At 48.5% G+C, this 20,047-nt stretch overlaps 1 protein-coding gene across 6 annotated transcripts; it reads left to right on the top strand.

The window, feature by feature from the left end:
* Positions 1–107: 107 nt before the first annotated feature.
* On the top strand, positions 108–18,710 carry ORAI2 (ORAI calcium release-activated calcium modulator 2). 6 transcript variants are annotated; one of them, XM_072882002.1, is made up of 5 exons: positions 2,868–3,009; positions 4,836–4,881; positions 7,175–7,415; positions 12,882–13,418; positions 15,740–18,710. In XM_072882002.1, the coding sequence occupies exons 3-5, from the start codon at positions 7,188–7,190 to the stop codon at positions 16,187–16,189; spliced, it is 1,215 nt and encodes a 404-aa protein (XP_072738103.1). In that variant the 5' UTR covers positions 2,868–3,009; positions 4,836–4,881; positions 7,175–7,187; the 3' UTR covers positions 16,190–18,710. The 6 variants fall into 6 exon arrangements, with proteins under 6 accessions (XP_072738106.1, XP_072738103.1, XP_072738108.1 ...); XM_072882003.1 differs by lacking the exon at positions 2,868–3,009 and adding an exon at positions 3,196–4,553; XM_072882005.1 differs by lacking the exons at positions 2,868–3,009; positions 4,836–4,881 and adding an exon at positions 108–2,244.
* Positions 18,711–20,047: the final 1,337 nt, after the last annotated feature.

Consider the following 20,047-nt stretch of genomic DNA (forward strand, 5'->3'; position numbering starts at 1 on the left):
AAATAAAGAGATGCTTGCAGTGCTGCAGGAAGGGACAAAAAGACCAAGTGATGTGGCGCACATGAAAATATGGAAAAAGGTGTTAGCTGCATTTCATTTACTTTTTGCTTTTGGAACAATATCTTTTCCAAAAGATGATGTCTGTAAATCCTGTGGCAGAAAGGCTTGGAATGGAATGGTTTTGCTTGTGTTCAGCTTCATGTAATGACACTTGCCTTTCTCTCTGCTTGAGCTCTCTGCTTTGAACTTCGGGTTCCCTGGTAGGAGTCATAACATCCGTATATATATTTACTTATTGGTGCTTTAATGACAAGCATATGCAGTGGTGGTTTTGTTTGTAACTGAGGTTGTTGTCTTTTCAGTGTATCTTTAATTAGAAGTGCCTGCTACCTTTCAGACACGCCCATCCCAGGACCTCGGCATCCAGAATGTGGTGCTACTTCTTCTCAAGCCTTTGTTAATGCCAAATTACTTAAAGCAAAAACAATAAAAAGGGAGAATCTCTTTTTAGATTTAGCCGTTGTTGAACAGTGCTGCCAGAAATCCTGCATTTTGCCTGAGCTGGCTTTATGTAATGGCTTCTCAGTGGTATTACTGTGGCGGCGGGGAAGCAGGTGTGATCAAATGCAAGTGACGTTTGTGTGTAGTTCCCCTGTACATACCCAAAGACTTTAGAGCTGGATAACTTCTGAGCTGCAAGGTCCGTATCCCCACCACCCCCCCGGGTTAGAGATCTGCATGGAATTGTTTTCTGCTTAATCTCCATAGAGGCAGGTGCTTCAGAGTAAGTTGTGGCAGTGTTTCATTCTCTAGCGCTTAAGATGCAGATGTTCTGCAGTTGTTGGCATTTTCCCTGTGGAGAGGTGAGTTATGAGAATTGCTTCACTTGAATCCCCCTTAGGGCAGGTAAACCCTGGTGGATTTACCCTGTGTCATAGGATGAGCCATAAAAACGTTGTGATGTTTCTTAGCTTTCATGGATGGAGAAGAAGTGAGAGTCTCACAAATAAACAAAGACTGTTCTGCCTCTGAGCTTGTCAGGCGTTTGAGCTGAATAAATAAGTGCTGTTTTGCATTAAGTAGAGCAGATATTGCTGCATGAGGACACGCTTCTCTGTCGTGAGGAAGATGGACTTGAGTTTGTCTTGGTGAACTAAACGAATTGAGGTTACGTGGCCTCATCCTGCCTCCCTAGGACGCCATCGTTACCCGTGCTGAATTATTCATACACTACGTTTTCTAGGAATGCTAAGTTTGTAGGTGAAATCCATAAAAAGCAAAGAGAATGTGTTGCTGAAGGTGGTGTCTGCCTCACGGTCTTTCTTGCTGGGGTGGCTGAAAGTAGCAGTAGGAGCTGTATTTGGGAGGTGTTGCTATGAATTCTGAAAAATACTATGCCACGTTGTGGTTGTTCGTGTCAGTACTATGTCTTCTGGAATACAAAGGCACTTCAAAGTGAGCGGCTTGAAGGGATGTTTCTTCGCTAAGACAAAATGCCAGTATTCTGTGACCTCAAAATGGGGAAAACATCGTCTGTGGAGTAGAAAAAGGGACATGCTCCCATGTGTAGTGAAATGAGGAACAATTCTACAATTGCTTCCTGTTCCAAATGTGGCACCGAAAAAGCAGTAATAACTTAAAGGCTTGAAACTGCCAAGGAGTTTGACCTGCTTATGTGAAATTCTTGCTGTGGATCCTTTTCTAGAGGAGTCCCTCTCCCGTCTCTGATGGAGACTAATCTTCAGGGGCTGAAGTTTGCTGCTGTTCCATTTCTACACGTGTTTGTGCAAGCGTGGGGCCCCGAGAGACAGCAGTGTTAGTGCTGTAACCGAGTGGAGGTATTCACAATCTCAGAGGTGGAAAGCACACTCAGGATAACAAATGTATTTGTCTCTGTAGTAAGTTTTTAGGAATTGCTTTCCTTTGTCTTTTCCCTCCCCCCAGCAGAAGTGAATTCAGGAAGACGGGATTACCGTGCGATAAAGCTGACCCATTGTGCCGCCTTTCAGCATTTTCTTTATGTCATTTTTAGGGAAGGAACTCCCTCCTCTTTCCCATAAGTCTGTCCCTACCCTCGCTCTTTTGATGGGTTTATACAGGATTTCCTGCTGAGGCAGTAGAGGAGTGCAGGGAGACAGCAGCCTGGCTCGGCTAGCCCTCCGGCGCACAGGGAGCCTTGTCTGCTTCAGCCAGAGGATGTTGCAGCTCGGCGGAGGCAGGAGCCAGCGCTGCCTTTTGACCTATGTAAGTGGCGACTTTTTGCTGTATAATTAATAATTGTAATAAAAGCACGTTTACATCCCGTTGCACCAATACCTTCTCTGTGGAAAGATTTAGAGACGCGAGGCCCAGACCGAGTAACGTTTTTATCAGTGGGGTGGTTTTTACCCCGACCGTAATTTAGGGAGCCGTAGACCTGATTTTTTTTTTTTTCCGACAGATGCATGTTCACACAGGGAGCCCCGAGGGCTGCGGCCCCCAGGATCCCAGCCCGCTGCTGGAGCGGCTGCACGGCCCCGCAGGCGCTGAGGCAGCCCGGGTGTCCGTCCTTCCTCTGGAACCGCCAAGTGCGTTATTCCCCCTTTCGGTGAAGCCCCCACACCACCCACCCCGGGGGGCGAGCGGAGGCCCCGGAGGCTCCCAGCGGGGCCAGCCCGGGGGTGGGCAGGGCGGCCCGGCCCGGCCCGGCCCGGCCCCGCACGCCGCGGTGCTCGGCGCTGCGCAGCGGGAGGGGGAAGGGGGGGCACCGGGGGGGGGGGGTCCCCCTCACCCCGCCCCGCCGCCAGGGGGCGGTGCCTGGCGTGGCCACGGCCCAATGAGGCGGCGGTCACGTGCGGCGGGCGGGGCGGCTGCCCGCCCCCCCATTTCCTGCGGGTCACGTGGCGGGTGCCCGGCGTTGCCTTGGCAGCGGCGGAGGCGGCTCCGGCTCTCGGCAGCCGGCGGCGGGCGCTCCCGGGGCGCCGCGCCCGACCCGGCCCGGCCCGGCCCGGCCCCCGGCCAGCCAGCGCGGTGAGCCGGGGCCCGCCCCCGCGGCCCCGGGGGGCCTGCATCCTGCCCGGGAGGGGGGCCCTGCCCCGGGGGCTTGGGGGAGGGGGAGTCTCATCTTGCCCGGGGCGGCGGGTCCCGTGCTCTGGGGTAGCGGGCTTCGTCCCCACCGGGCTGTTTGCCCGGCGTCCTCCGGGAGGAGGGGGTCTCATCCTGTCCGGGTGGAGGCATCCCCTGCCCGGGGTGCTGGGGGGAGAGTCGGTCTTATCCTGCCTGGATGGGGCTTCCCCTGCCCGGGCGGTGCTGGGGGGGTACGCGCCTCATCCTGCCCAGGCGGGGGGAATCCCCTGCCGGGGTGGTGGGGCTGCGTGGGAGGGGTCCGCTGTGGGCAGAGAACGGGCTCCCATCCTGCCCGGCAGTGTTTTGGAGCTCCTTTGGCACGCAGAGGGCAGGCCAGCTCTCCGGGGTCGTATCCTGACACAGGGATCCTCTCGCTGCGGGTGCTGTAGGGGAGACCCCTCCTGCCCGGGGTGTAGGGAAGCCCCTGGCCCAGGGTGCCGTTGGAGGGGGGATCCCCAGCTGTGGGGAGGGAGCGGGTCCCATCCTGCCTGGGGAGAAGCGGGGGATCCTTGGGATGCCGGGTGCCTTCGGAGGGCAGGATCCTAGCTGTGAGGGGATCGCATCCCGGCCTGGGGGGGTCCCCCTGTCTGAGGGTGCTGTTGGAGGGAAGATCCTCGCTGTGCGGGGTCGCATCCTGCCTGGCATGTGCTGAGAGAGGCTGGCAAGGAGGAGGAGAAACCCCCCCGCTCAGGCGGTGCCCTGTGGTGGATCCCAGCTGTGGTGGTGGGGCGAGGGGGTCGCATCCTGCTCAGGAGGGGAGGGATCCCCTGCTTGAGGCGCGCTGCCGTAAGGGGGGTCACAGCTGTGGGGCCTTCACACCCTGCCTGGGCGGTGTGACATCCCGGGGTGCTGCTGGGGGGGTCCCAACCCAGAAGAGGATGTGGGAAAGGGTTCCCCATAGCAAAGAGGGCCTGAGCTTGGGGGGCCCAGAGTAGGAGAAGAACAGGGAGTAGCGGGGCCTGGGGTTAGGCTTAGTCACAGCGCGCAGAGTCTTGAACGATGATACTATGCAGAGGAGAAGGGCGCTGGTACAAATCCGCTGATCAGTCTCAGGCTGGAGGCCAGGCTGTGGGACAGAAATCTGGGTCCGAGGGGGGGGGCTGGTGTCCCGAAGCCAGGCAGAGAAGCTGACGGTGCTGCTGAGACAGCGCTCTGCGGGCGATTGTTCAGGGCACGCCAGCAGCGGGAGAGGGATCCGCATATCTCAGCCCCAGCAGCGTCTGCTTCAGTCCCTGCTGCGAAGAAATCCCCGCTCGTGCGCTTGCAACTGCACAGGGGCAGCTGAGATGTAAGGCACGGCGAAGGCTTTCCCCGCTACGCTCGCTGCTCTGAAGGACAATGCTGGACAGATTAACAAAATCGATATGAGGCAGCAAAATCGCAGAGAGCTTTCTGCCTTCAGCGGTGTGGAATGAAGCAGGGTCAAAAGCATCAGTGGTGCAACGGAAGTGAGTAAAGACACAGCTGGGATGGACTTGGCCAGAGCTGGCTGTTAAGCTGGGGAAGTCCTGATTCTCCATCCAAAACTCAACAGCCCTGTGCGGTAAAACCCTGTAGGATAGTTACTTCTGTAAGAGCAAGTGTCCTGAACCTTTAATGTTGCAAGGCAGGAGCATGAAATCTCCAGAATAGCTCTCCCCTGATGCAGATAACTGGCTGAAAAGTATTTCCAGAGTAAAACTGCTTAAGATACTGTGCATGTAAAATGCTTCTTTGGTCTTGTGTTTCAGCCCTTGGAGACCTCCGCTCAGTCCCTCCATGTCCATAGCCAGCAAAGTGAGTTTGCCGTCCTGTTACTGCTTGTTTGGGCTATATTTGTGTTTATGGATTTTATTCTGAAGTTGTTTACTTATTTGGGAACATCTCTTGAGCTGCTTCAGAGTGAAAATTCATCCTTGTGGTATTTTTAGCTTATTTTTCTAAGGAAAGAAGCAGATGTGATTGGGTACTCTTGTTCTCCCTCTGTAACCTCTGAATTCATTTGTCTTTTCAATGGAATTTGTCCCAGGGGTTCAAGTTTCCTACATACAAAGTTCCTACGCATTTTGTGAAAATAAATGGCAGGGTAGAGGCCATCAGGGTCCCAACTACGGACAAAGCTAGTAAATTCACTCCACACTTTGCATTGCAGAATTCACACAGGACGTTGTCACAGGAAACAGCTTCGTAATTTTGCTGCTTACAGAATATTTCTGCTCCGATCCTCCCAGGAGGCTTAGGGAGAGATTTTTTTTTTCCTTCTTCTGAAAAATAGGTGATTCTTGCCTTTTTCTGGAAACGCAGAGCAAGTAGGGAGGTTTGTCCCTGTTATTCTGTTCTTGTTTTTATTGTTGTGTGAAAGTTCTTTTATGGTTTGTTTGGTTTTTTTTTTTTAATAATTTGAAAACTGCTGAGCAGTTCAGGAGCCATCCTGCAGTCCTCCAGGGGCTGTAATAGCAGCCTTGTCAAAAACTGCCCAGAAGATCAAGTCTTAGGCTCTTGCTGCCAAATCCTTATTATGTCTGAGGGGGCTGAAATCTGAAAGCCCACTGTGCTCAGGAGGGACAGACAATTTTACAACCTGCAATGCTTTATTTGCTGTTGCAGTCTAATCTTTCTTATGGTGCCTGGAACAGCTTTGTTCCTTTTTAGTAATAGCATTCAGAGTTGTGGGCAGTTGGTGTCCTTTTTAGCTTTGCCACTTCCTCAAATCTCACAGCTAACGTTGGTTTATTAGCTGGTTTATTAGGCCCACGTACGTGGAGAGCTGGGTGGAGCGGGGGGATGCAGGCAGGGCTGGGGCTCCTCTCAAGCGAACAGTAAGGTGCCTGTGACCTTGAGGTATGGTGCTGGGACTAATTAGTACCACACCATGTGTGATTCTGGGCATGCATCTCCTCCTTCTAGGAGCTGGTAAGTATTTATAGCCAGAAAGGTCTCGTGTGGTGCAGCTCTGGTGTTGCTACCTGCCACCGCTGTGGTGGTCGGTGGCAGAGCTATGAGTGTGAGAATTAATCAGAGAATGGTGGTTTCCATTCTTTGGAAGGCTGAGTTAAACATCGAGTTTCAGATGTTTGTGAGAGTTGAGAAATTCTTGCTCAAAAAGTTTAGCGAATCCTGTTCTGTGCCTGTGGATGGCACGGAGATGACCAGAGCTGTTTGGCAGCAGCCTGGCTAAGTTGTGGAGTGAAGAGGGGGTGGTTTGGACCTCGCGCTTGTCCCTGCTGGCTGCTGTGGCATCCACCACCTGAAATAGTCTTGCTGCTTTCTTACATCTTTCGGTGTAATCTGAAGACGCTGAAACTACCTGGAAGGCAACTAGCTTTTCCCCATGGAATTGTCTTTTCCTTTCCCCATGCTAAGGGGAAGTAAGGGAACAGTGGAAGTAAGGGAACAGGATTCTTGGTCAGATGTGGCTGATTAAGTGGAGTGTGAGCAGTTCAGGAAATTTAACTTCCCACTGCAGGAGCTTGGGAAGTTCATTTGTTAACCCTACACAGCATTCAGCTCTGTGACTATTGGGGAAGTCTTGGGGAAGAAGTGTGCCCGTCTAAACTGAGCTATGATGAGCGATGGTTTAACTGAAAACCTGGTTTCTAAAGAAAGAGCAAAAAGTGACTCCCTGAACACGCTAGCTGGAGTTACTTTGGTACTCTAAAGGAGATGCGTTTGGAGCCAATCCGTGATGCACTGTGAAATTAACTGTCAGCTTAAAACAAAATTATAAGATGGGGGCCCTATTTCCAAAGTGTCTTTATGTAAAACTTTTTTTTTTTAATTAGCAAGGAGGAATTAAAGGGGAAAGTTGAGATGCCAGCTTTGAAATGAAAAGCCAGATGCTGTGCAACCTTTCTGAATTCTCACTGGAGTAGTTCCCAGGTTTACTTGTGTGATCTTTCCTAGTTCTCATGGTCATTTTTAGCAATTACGGATGGTCCTTCCTCCGTTCTGTGCCTTGCAAGCGTGATGGTATTTGGTCCATCATTTTTCTACTGACTGAGGGGAACTTTGTTTAAACGTAGCTTTTCCAGTAGTCAATGCTTGTCCTGTCTGCTACCTCCTTTTGAACATGACTCTTTTGTTTCCTCAGCATTTCTCTCATCATGAGTTCAGAATTAAACGTTCCGGTGGATCCTTCCACTCCTGCTTGCTGCTCTGAACCTGGCACAAAAGGCATGGATTATCGGGACTGGGTCCGGCGCAGCTATCTGGAATTGGTCACATCAAACCACCACTCTGTTCAAGCCCTTTCATGGAGAAAATTGTACCTGAGCCGAGCCAAACTGAAAGCTTCCAGCAGAACCTCTGCTCTGCTCTCTGGATTTGCCATGGTATGTGTACTTTGTAGCAACGCTTTCTGGATCGTGAAGGTTTTGGTTCTGTAAAATCATCTATTAATCAGTGTTTTCCTCCTGTGAAGAAGCAGGACATGCTGTTGTTTTCTGAAGAGGCAGGAGGCGTCTGCCTGGGGGCTTCTGCTTGGCTGCTGCTGAAAAGTTTGAGGCTGGCTCTCAAGGCAGCACGGGTACATGAGCTGCCTAGCAGTCAACCCACGCACTCCCAAGTCAGCCCTTTAAAAATAATAATCCCCTACCTGCAAATGATCCTAAGTGCTCCACCAATGCTGCTGAACAATACAGGACCTGGGCTCCCCTTTGGCCCTGAGGCCAGGCATCTGGCTGCCTTCACGTGAGGTTGCACTTGGGCAAGGAGCTCCTCTGGGCCCCTGTGTCTGCTCTGGTCCTGAACATTATCTTAATTTCTGTATGTGTTTTTTCAGGTCACAGTGTCTAAAATAAGGTGGAGGCTGGGTCACAGTCTGCCAGAGCGAAGTTTGCATAGTGTGATCAGGGAGATTGTGTTATACGCTGAGGTGTGAGAAGAGGCCCTGTGGCCTCAGACCTGGCGTCAGAGGACACTGTAGCCTCAAGGGAGCCAAACCTGGGATATTTTTGTCAGTGGTGCCTATTGGGAATAATCCCTGGTACTTGTTTTCCTCTGTGCAGCACTTGAGTGTTATCTGGAAGCTATCTGCATAGGTCAAAACCATGTCAGGGAGCGAGCAAATAAACAAGATGGAGACAGTCAATGGGTCCAGTGATCAGACCTGTCTGAGCCATGGTGTTAGCAAAACACAGCTGTGCTGTGTCCGTGTGAGCCTCTTTATCTCCCCTCCTGTTCTTGCTTACTGGGAGTGAGAACTGAAACCTGTTTGGGGGAGGTTTTCTGGTCAGGAAATGGGCAGGTCTCGTTGTTCCTGAGGTCTGCCAGCTGAATGCAGAGAGGCAGAGGGCAGCGCCTGGGTGAGTGGGAGGTGATGTGAAGATGTTGCATCCTCCAGCTCAGAACCTGGGGGCAAGACAGATCTTGGGAATTTTCCGGATAGCTTTCCTTGTTTTATTTTAGCTTCTTCCGCTGTTTTTTCCTCCCCCAATCCCCCAGAATGTGAATCATCCGTAACATTACAACAGTCTGTTTGGGATGATGAAGTTGGTCACCCAAAGTGAAGTTGGAGGAATGCAAGCAGGGAGTTAAGTGGGAGCAGGCTGCAGGGGAGAGAGGGTGCTTGGTCGCTTTGCGATTGCTCTCCGCTTGCTGACTGCACGCATGCAATGCTTGTAAAAACTTTTCACACAGTGTGCGTTGGTTTGTAACCAAGCTTGTGTGCTGAAATGGCAGAAGGTACCTCCTCATTTTGAGGAAGCTGAATGCTCTCCTGTAGATTTCTTTCACTCAGAAGCTGTCTTACTTTAAAAAGCAGCTCATGTGCTTGCCCTTCGTGCCTCTGGGTTATTTGATTTCTAGCGTTAGTCATTTGTGGCTGTACTTCTTAACGTGATCATTAAATTAACGTTTCGTAGTGTTGTGAACTGATCTGTCTAGGCAGCATGGTTGCACAAGCAGGTGCCCGTGCTGGGGTGTGCTGTCGCTGGCATCACTGGGACTGGGGGGGCTTGCAGCCCACCCACGCTGCAAGGCTGAACCACGTATCTGAAAACAAAGCATGCCTTCTCAACTCCACAACAGAAAGTTGCTGAAAGCCTCGGCAAACACACAAAATTAACCATTTGATTTCTATTCTCTTAAACTAAAACACAAGTCAAATAAACACATAGGTATAAGTAGTGTTAATTATAGATCACCAGTTTAACATAAGAATGCCACCTAAAATCAGTAATTGTCGGAAATCAAAATTTTTGCAATAAGGAATTCTCTTTGTTGGCAAGCGTTTTCCCAGCTGATCGTACTGGGCCTTCCAGTGAAAGCTGAGGTATCTATTCCTACCAGGCTATTTCTCCACTGGTAATTTGGCACGCAGGTATTTGGTACACAGATGTTTACTCTCTAATAAGAGCATCTATTTGGCTATTGATGAAAGTAGAGGAGTTATTTAGAGTTAAATAGTTTCCCTGAAGCCTAGTGTGTATTTAACTAGGTAAACAAATGTCATACAGGGCTTGGCTATTGCTTTATTTACTTCCCTGTCAGCGTGTTTGATTCAAGCCAGTTCCATATTGGCTGAAAATTATTACGAGCTGATGGATATTTAATCAACAGGTGGTGGCTATGATCCAGGTCCTTCTGGACAGGCCGCAGAATAATGCGAAGGAACCTTCCTCATTACTCGATGCTATCTCTGGTATTTCTGGCAGAGCTGGGCGGATCAGGAGGATGTGGGTCCTTTCCAGTGCCAGATCTGTTTGGAGGTGGGCTTTTGGGCTACTGCGTTTGACCCAGGGAGACTGCAGACAAAGGAGATTTAGAGGGAGCTTAGAAAGCCTCCTTAATCATTTTCCTGATGGAAATAAGAGCCATTACTGCTAGTCAGTCCTCTCGATACTTATGCAATTGCTACAGGATATGTATGTGATTAAAAAAAAAAATCCAACAGATCTACTGGAGTGATTGTTTTTAGTGACTACCAAATCATCTGTGTGAATGTAACATGGTTTATATTAAGCCATTTGTCATCCTTTTGCCTGATACTATCGATCCTGCTCTAAATTTCTCAAGATGATCATCATCTTTGTTGTGGACAACCTGGGCTATGCTGGTCTAAAAAAAACATAACTGCATGTAATTTAATAGCAGTTTAATTCTAAAATGTTCTGTGTACTTGGTCCTTTAGCAAACCTGTGAGCGTGGAGCTCAACAGGGCAATTCTCCAAATTAGGCCTGTGCTGAGATATTCTGTGGCTCAGCAGAGTGCTCAGTGCCTTGCAAAGTCAAGCCCTTGACACCTTGGCTTCTGGAAAGAGGTTACAATAAAGGGGGCTGTTATCACAGAAGAGTATAATTGTATCAAACATGACATATTAATAGTTTTACAGACTAAGCAGCATATTTAATGATTTTTAAATGGGTTATGTCAGCTTGTCCTCTTTCTCTTATCCCGGTCAGAGAGTGACATGGCAGTCTGTGCGGGGTAAAGCGATAAGAGCTCACTCACCTTTCCAGTACTTGTTCAGAATAAATGAACTGTTTTTCTGCCTTGCTGCCCTATCTGGATTGTTGATTTTTTTCCCTGAAATACCTCTTACTGAGCCATCAGTCAGTGTTAAAAATTCATCACATTGCACAGCTGAAGCTAGCCCTAGGGAATAGGTTAGTCTGGGAGGAAACATCCAATTAGCTGAAAAGTGCTGCTCATGCGAAGGATAACAAGTAGAAATTGATATGTTGACATCAGCCAGGCTTTCAGCTTTAATATAAAGCTATAAATTGAACATGAAGCTACAATTCCTATTCAGCTTGCTGAATACTATGTCTCTGGGTATTACAGCACCCAATAATGAACAATATACCTGCAGCTTTCCCTGGCTTATGGGGCGTGACTGACAATCACAGCACTGTACAAATACATTGTACAGAACAGTGCAGCAGAGAATAAGTTTGATCTCCTCCTTCTCAAATCAATATGGGGGATCTGCAAAGAGAACATATGCAAGGCAACGTGGCACGTGTTTTAATTAAATGGACCTTGCAATAGATGAAGCCAATCCTGTGTTATTTTCTCCGCTATACGACACGAACTACTGTAAACTGCAAACAGGAACCTTTAAAAAAACAACAAAAAAAGTGAAAACCGCACATGTTCATAATCAGAACAAAAGTCTGGGAATGCCTAAGAACTGCCACAATATTTTCGGTGTCTCTAATATACTAAATAGTTGATGTAGGTATAGAATCTGGACTTGTAGAGAATGACCATTTGCTGCCCCAAACACACACGTTATGTCTAAATGTGTTCAGACTTGACTGTGATCCCCTCATTCAGACTGCTGATGGTTTCAGAGTAAATGCAGGTAAGGCAGCAGTCATGCCAACATAGGCACTTGTTTCCATCCCCTTGCATCCTTTTCAGGGTTACCCACAGGGAGAACATGAGTGTACCCCTAATCTTCCAGTGCCTAAATTATATTACTAACAACTAATGCCAGAGTGAATGGTGCAGATTTTTATACAGAGCCTGAAATGGCTGCTCAGCGGTGATCTCATGCGAAGTCTGGATAAAGTAATGATGAGTCCGTTCCGCAAATACCATCTACCCCCCAGAACTGAGCTGCTTGTTTGGACTTTGCCTTCTCGTGATGGTCTTGAGAGGCACTGCCCTGAGGCAGGCATCCAAGCATCGGCTTCTCCTTTCCTTAACGCATCCGGCAAGCTGTGCCATGCCGGAGCAGCAGGTCGCCTGGGATCACCAGAGGTTTTGCCTGCTGCCAGGCAGGTTAGTATCTGTGCAAATCATGAAGTGCAGCTGCATAGCCAAGCAAGGCACTAAAGAGGAATGTTTGGTAGCCTTGTCCGCTGTTTTTGTAGCTTCTCTTAGCACAAGTTTTCTGCAGTACTTTCAGGGATGCTGCCACACAGAAGTACTATTTTACTTCACAGGTAGGTTAAGTAATTTTACAAATTCTTACGCTAAACCAGTTAACAGGCCTGTACTAGGACTCCAGTTCTGATGTCAGAAGAGCCCCTTGCTCTCTTGCACTTATTCTGCTTGTTAAGCTTTATTTGATTAAAGAAAAAATAGACAACTTTAGAGACTTGCTATATGATAGCTCTTGTTTTCAGAAAACAGACTCCTGTCTGAGTTGTTGAACACACCCATAAGCCAGTAGCTGTCCGCTTCTGTTGAGTATATCAGTAAGTTATTAGCTCTCAAGGGAGAAATTTGAGGATATAAATAACTTGTATCTGGGCGTATTTGTAATAAAAACGAACGTACAATGTTCTGAGAATAGAAGGCAGCTATTTTAACTATGGACTAACTTAAACTGTAAAGTCGCTTGCGTGCTTCCCATGGGGGGTAGTGAAACCTCGCTGGCCGCTGGCCAGAAGAGCTGCTTGCTTGTGCTTTTCTTTACATGCCTGAAGTCAAAACTTCCTGCACTGCAGCCGCAAGTGGTGAGCGGAAGGAGAATGTGTGAAGGGCGGGCAGGCTAGCAGGCTGTCAGCTGCCTCCGAGCTCCACTTGTTGTCTAATGAGTTCCTTCTGTTGTGTGTTTGGTTTGATGCAGTTCGTATGGCTCATGGTTGCAAGGAGAGATATGTTATTTCAGAAAACTAGAGTGCAGAAACGTGCATGCGAGCCTTCAGAGAGGCCAAGCTGCAGACTGCGTGTACGTCTTCATGGGAAACAGAAACGATCCATCTAGGCTGCCATTCTAAAAAGCACTTGAGTGTGTACTTGACCTTAGGTGTTCTCCCTGAATAAAGATGCTTTTACTGGACGAAAGCCTTGAAAAGAGGAAAACTAGCAGCTGTTGACAAGCTTTTTGTTCCTTTCCCCCCAGGTTGCCATGGTGGAGGTGCAGCTGGAGGTGCAGTACAAGTACCCCCAGATGCTGCTGATCGCTTTCAGTGCCTGCACAACAGTGCTTGTGGCAGTTCATCTCTTTGCCCTTCTCATCAGCACCTGTATTCTGCCTAACGTGGAAGCAGTGAGCAACATCCACAACCTGAACTCCATCAGTGAGTCCCCACATGAGCGCATGCATCCCTACATCGAGCTGGCGTGGGGCTTCTCCACCGTCTTGGGGATCCTCCTTTTCCTTGCGGAAGTCGTGCTCCTGTGCTGGATAAAATTTCTGCCTGTGGGCTCCATCCTGAAAAATGAGACCACCACCGTCGAGAAGCCCAGTGGCCATGCAGGTTGGCAGTCAGCACTGGTCTCCACCATCATCATGGTCCCAGTGGGTCTGATTTTTGTCGTCTTCACCATTCACTTCTACCGCTCTTTGGTGCGGCACAAAACGGAGCGCCACAACCGAGAGATCGAAGAGCTTCACAAACTGAAAGTGCAGTTAGACGGGCATGACAGAGGCATGCAGGTAGTGTGACAGGGAGGCAGAGCCTGCTTCCAGCAAATCCGCTCAGCTAAGGCTAAGAGCAAAATACCTGTTTTGCTAGTTGGTGAGACGTGCCAGTGATGGATTGTCTTGAGGCTTAAATATGTAAACGCTAATTGCCTGCCATATATAGCTGTGGGTTCTAGTGCTGTTTCAGATGCTGGGGTCTCTGGCCTGTTTCTGGTCCTACACACTTGCGTACTTAAGTCGACACTGCCACGGAGTTCAAGGTCAAAACTTTATCTACCTTAACATTGGTGCAGGTAGGCAAAAATCTGTGTATTTCACAAATGCAGTATTCTGTTGCCAAAAGTAAAACTGCATCAGCTGTCCAAAAAGCCAGTGTGTGTGTAGGACCTGTCTTATGGGTCAGAACTCCCTGGCTGTCAGTGGAGCAGCAATTAACTGGCAGCTCGTTTCTAGAGCTGAGCTGTTAATGAGGGTATCTGCAGCTGACTGGAGGACATGCAGGAAAGCACAATAGAAACTGTGAGTGTTGATCACCTTTGTTCCAAAGCAAGTGTTCCATAAATACATAACCAGAAAGAAATAATCCTTAGCTTTCATGTTCTTTTCTTGCTATTCCTCACTGTATTTTTACAGCTGGGGAGGTGGAATTCCGAGTCGGAGGAGGCTGGGAAGCTCTGTCATACTTTCTTCAGCAGCATCTGTCACTTCAGATTGAACGAATGCCAAGATCATGTGTTTTTTCCCAATAAGAGGCAAGAGTGCCCAGGGAAGGCTTACAGGTGTTTTACTTTTAACAAGGACATTCTTAAAACAGAACAGTGACAGGGAATTTAATGAGCAAAACTTTGAAGGACTAGAAAAGCAAGTTTCAAGGAGGTAAGGAGTGACAGCATATAGCATATTGTAGAAATCTGTCACTATGTCGTCTTCATTTATGTATTGTTGCAATGTCTTTGCCTGGTTTGCTGGAGAGAACGAGCCCCGGTCCTGCATATTTCATCAGTTGTTTGGGGTTTTTTTGTCAGCTGTAGCATTTGTCTGTCAAAAACGAACGCTTCCTTCTCCCTCCACCAAAGCAGGCAACTCCTTTGGTGGAACCTGGAGCCGTACGGGCGAGTCTGACGGAGCTGGATCCGGCGAGAGAGCTGTGTGCCATTAAAGAGCTATCGCGTTTCATTTGAGCTGACTTTTTTTTCAGCAGCAGAGAAAATGACACTTGCATGTCTGTATTGCTTAGCAAGGGAAGCTTGTAAATTCTGTAGCATCCTTTTGGGTGAAAACTTCTGTAAAAATGATCTTATGATTTATGGTAACTTTGTGGAGGGAAAAGAGTGTTTTGCAATCATCAGCTCTTTTAAGGGAAAGTAAGGCTTTCTGCCACACAGGGCTGAAAGAAGCGTAAGCACATTTTTTTGGCCCTGATCCTGTGCCGATTTCCTGCTCTGCACTCAAACATTGCAGTTTCAGAGTCTCCCAGGCCTTACAGGTTTCTGAAATCCTTAAGGATGTTTGTAATGTTCTATTTAACCCTGGTCCCTTATTCCACTGGGATTTGAGAAATCTAATGGCAGTGTATTACATGTCAGCTTCCCAGAATGGAGAGTACATGCAAATCCCAGTGCAGCAGGGCGAGACTATCCCTATATTCTTCTCTGGCGAGGGCCTTGGGAACCCAACTCTAATCTCTCTTGTTTACATGCGAGTTTGAGCGTTGCTGAACAAGTTGCTTAGCACTGTGTCTGTGGCTTTCATCTGTTGTTCTTGCCACAGTTGGCATGTACCATATTGGCTGATGTGCAGCAAAGAAAATAGTCTTTGTGTGCTAAATGACTAGTCTGTACTTAGGCGCATATGCAAAAAATAAGGAGTGTCCTCCAGGAAGTGGGTGGTCATGAAATTCATACCATCTCCCCAGGAGTCTGCCCTCTCTCCCTCCTCTTTTACCATTAAAAAAAATTAAAGGTTTATACAACAAAACCAGAGTTGAGTTTTCTGCCAAGTATTACACACGTAGGCTCTTCTACCAACAAAATTTCTATTGTGAGGCCAGAGCCAGACCAGATAAGATGAATCTCTCATCTGTACTTTGCAGTCTCCTTTAACATCAGTAATAGTAAGACTCTGTGCTGTGGAGCTCAGGAGGCTGATGAAAGTATTGAGCCATTTTTGTAATTTAAAAGAAAAAAAAAAATCAAGTTTCACAGTGTGCATACAGTGCTGTGAAAGCAATGCAGCTCATTCAGAAACAGCCAAATCATTCATTTAATTCTTTGCAAATATAATAAACTTCAGCAAATGGAGAAATGCAGCAGAAACTGTGCTTTGATTTGTAGAATAACTTGGTGAGGCTTTGGTGGGACTGGATTCAAGAGAAGTCTCAAGGCAGCGGATCGGTGACTGGAGTGGGATCGCCTTACTCCAGCCAGACCAGCAGGGAGTCTGAGGTACGGTTTGAGATGGTGTCCCAAGGGCAAATGCACTTGAAACAGAATAATAATGTGCTTTCCCATCTTTGCTCGCAGCTTTGTTTCTTGTGTCTCTCTGGGTGCCAAGTTCTCCCTTCCATGAGAAGCCCGTGGGAGTATTTTTGCTCTTTGACTCTGGCATCTCATGGGATCTCTCTAGGTTACCCATCACCTTCGTGCTGTAACTCCTCTCCTTCCCAACAACAGCATTTGCTTTTCTTGCTCCTGCCTCTCTTCCTCCAACTTGTTTACATTTTCACCGCTGTTAGGTCCAGACTTGTGTTGCAGAAAGATTGCCTGTGGTATCAGCCGTGGTAGTTCACCTGTAAAGGAGTAGGGACGTTGTGCTCGTCCAGATGGGTGCTTCTGGGCTACAGCGCCAGAAAATCCTCCTTCCTTCTGCTGCTGCTCCCGAGGCTGTCGGCAGGATTCCCATCAGTCAAGCGTGGGGATGCCTGCCTTTCCACACCGTCGCTGGTGTCCCAGCAGAGCTGGCAGCGCGCTGTGTCACGTCCAGGTTTGCCTGCCGGTGCCTGGCCACGTCTGTCCTGTGCTGTCACCTGTCTGTCATTCCTGGGGTGTCTGTCGTTCCTGGGATCTCCCGAGCTTTGTGTGGCCCTGTTCCTGCGGTGCCTGCACAGGGAGGCTTCTCCCAAGGATCCTACCCTCGGGCTGGGACGTGTGTCGAGGATCTCCCGTGACGTGTGTTAGCGTTCTGTAGCCGCCTTGGGCCCTTGGGTGCTGTAGTTTGGGACGGCTGTTGCCCTAATTCTCAGCTCCCTTGGGCTGTGGCTCTCTGGACCAGTTCTTGCCTTATTTGGGCCATTTTCTCCAATTTCTGCAGTGGGGCTCACCTTGGCTTGCTGCAGGGGACAGCCACGATCTCAGTGCAGAGTCCCAAGTCCTCTTTCAGATTTTTTTGCACGTTTTTTGCCCAGCAGAAAAATACCTCTGCAGGCTTCAGCACTGGAAAGACCCTTCCTAAAGCGGGGAAGGAGCTGTTGAGGACAGGGGTACAGCCCTGCTCATCGTGTCGTTCCTGGGCACCCGCCTTGGTTTAGGAGGCGACTCCTCTCTCTCCTTCCCTCGTTAGCAGGAGACAAGACCGGGCACGAATGCGAGCCGGAGGGAGCTGTCGGAGCCGGAGCAGTATCGGGTTTTCCCTTTGCTGTGGTTAGTGGCAGCTCTTACTCTGCAAGCTCCCTATTTTTAACGTTGCCCTGGGGCAGCCCTGGCTCTGGTAGCTGCCGCCCCGTTGTTTCGGTGGATATGTGACTCTCGGGGAGGCTTTATGACCAGGAGAGATGGAGTAGATGTTGGATTTGACCGTCTGGGCCTGACCCACGTGATGGATGAAAGTGATACTGTGCGAGAGCCCCGGGTGGAGCGCGCCCTGCGGTAAGCGCTCAAATATGTGGAAGTGTTTATAGAGAGCTGGTGGGGTGGGTGCAGCCGCAGAGTGAACATCCTTCAGTTCCCTGACGCTGGGACTCGGGGACGGGCAATCCCAGCTTGCCACGGGGACGGCCGCACTGGGCACGGGGATGGAGGTGCAGCGTGCCCGGCCAGCTGCAGGACTGGTTCCTTGCACTTCACAGTCTCCTCTTGCCTTTACGTGGGATTTCATAATGTCCTTTCTCTTCTTCCCCTGCCTTAAACAAACAAAAGGCCGTCGAGTTGCCCTGCTTCTGTAGCTTCGTTATCTTCTAAATCTTGTTGCATCTACTTTTAAGACAGCTTCCTCAATGCCCGTCCCCCGAGTCGCAACCTCAAATCAGATCCTGGCACAACTGGGCCAGCGTGGTTATTTTCTGATTAACTTCTCGCAGGCTGTCTCTGTACCCATTTCAAACAAAGCGGTTTCAGTAATTACTTACTGGCTGAATTTGGCAAGCATTCCCGTGAATACCTGTGTGTACGACTGGGAGCTTGCCTTCTGCCCAGGGTGGTAACAACGATGAGTGCTAAGTGCTAGGAGAAAAAAAAAAATCTTTGTGTTTTAACTTTGCCTATTCTAGTTTTATCTCTGCATGAACAATAGTTAATGTAGAATGACGTATGTATCTCAGTTACTGTCCAGCTGTGTGAGAGAAACTGGATAAACTTGCTAAGTTTTATGCTTCTTGCTGATTTCAGGCTGATTTTTTGAAAGGCAGCTCAAGTCCTCCAGCATCCTCTATGGGTTAACTTGGGGGTTGCCTTTTTTTTTTTTTAAAAAGCTTGATCAGATATTATCCTTCTTTTAAAATACACAACCAGATAACAATTAGATGTGCTTCCTTTTAATGAGGGCCTGGTTCTTGGTATGTGTTTTATAAGTGCTAATCTTGGTTAAGAAGATAAACAGCTGTGATAGGAATTCCTATAACATGAAGACCATTGAAGTTCGTCTTACACTAATAATACTAGCATAGTGGCCAAAATTACTTTTAAGAGCTAATTAATTAAAACCTCTATATACTTTTCTCAGATTTCTTGTGATATTTGACAATCCAAATCAATTGTAAATGTTCTGCAGTGCTGCCATTCTGGCTCTTTAGGAGAGAATGTACATACAGTTTTATAAAGTGATACAGAACCGATGGGTGTGTAATTGCATTTTTATCTAAGAGGATGCCCAAAAGGCTGTTTAACAGGTGAAAAATGTCAAAAGATAGACATAGCAATGACTGTGTAGTGATTAGATTAAGTTTTGGACTTCAAGAACATCTAGACAAAGCCCTCATTTTTTGGTTCAGAATATTTGCATTTTTTTAATTTAAGATATCAGCTAGGAAGAGCTGGAATTTTCTGGCAAGAACAGCAGCTTCCCGTACAGTTTGATCGAGGCAGAAAATTTCAGCTAACAAATGCAGAGTACAAAATGAACTAATATTGTTTATCTTGTTATTGTGGCACTCTGATTCATCGGAAGCCATCATCTGCTTTCACTGCAAAGAGAACGAAACAGCAGGTACGCGCACAAAGTATTTTAACAGGCTGAGAGCACAATATACATCTAAAAGGGAGCATTAGAAATAAGGTCCAAACATTAATGGAAATACTTGACTGCCGCAGTTTGCTGAGCAAAGGGCAGATTGCTGGAGAGGCTCCGTACTTGAAAGGGTGATGAGGAGATGGGCTCAACGCTTGCTTTATCTATGAAAGCCTGCCCTGGGTTTCCTTCCGTAGTGCGGCTTTGTGCTGAGCTGCAGCAGGCTGCCAGCCGTGTCCTCCTGCTTGCCCGAGTGTCCCCCGCTCCGACGGCAGCTCCAGGTGCTCTCTACGGCTGCTGAGCCCTGCGGACACCAGCGGCACGGTGCTGCTCACACCAGTCTGCCGGAAAAAGGTTAGGAACCGCTATTTTGAGAGCACAAGGCCTTGCTTTTGGGAGAGAGCTGGAGAAGCTGCAGCCTATGAGAAATTTCCTGGGATAAAGCTCGCTGTGAGCGAGCGTGGCCTGCCTGTTGCACGTTGGCTGGCTGCGTTTGCAGTGACGGGTTTCTGTCAGAGAGGGCATGCTGTGACTGCCGAAACCGCTGCTGGAGCATGTAGGTGATGCTCGCCAGCCGGTCTGGATGGAGGTTTGGGGTCTAGGACTGCCCGTGGGAGCCCTGCTCGCGGGTCCCTGTTGGAAATGTCACGTAGATGTCCACAACTGTTTAATACTGGGCTAAACTGAAACTGGTTCATTGCAACCACAGAGGACTGTAGCTTATCTGTTAGCTTAAACGGATAAAAAAATGTCCTGATTCACCCAACTGATTTCTAGTAACACTTGTTGGGTGAAGATCTCCCTCCCCTGCAGTGCCTGAAGCGGAGGGCAGTGTCTGTGGCACGAGTGCCTTACTATACAGTAAAACCTGTGCATTGTGCCAAGGAAGTGCTTCTAGCGCAGAACACAGCTGTGCCGGGACGCTGAGATCCCATGTATAAATGTGTCCCCTTTCCTCACCAGCTAAAACCAGGCAGCATTGTAAAGCATTGTTTTACTGCTGTAGATGTCACTGTGCTGAATGGTTTTGATGACACAACTGTGTTTATTAAAGGATCACACTTCTTCCACGGCACAACTTCATTTTCAAGAGCACAGAAGTTTGTTCAGAGCAGACAGATGGCCTCAAATCAGCTTCTGCTACAAATGACTACTTGAATCTTAGGTACAAGGCATGATTCAAACCTGCCTGCTGGAGGTGC

This window comes from Ciconia boyciana, chromosome 17, assembly GCF_034638445.1.
Source record: "Ciconia boyciana chromosome 17, ASM3463844v1, whole genome shotgun sequence".
In the NCBI taxonomy this organism is placed as follows: Eukaryota; Metazoa; Chordata; class Aves; order Ciconiiformes; family Ciconiidae; genus Ciconia; species Ciconia boyciana.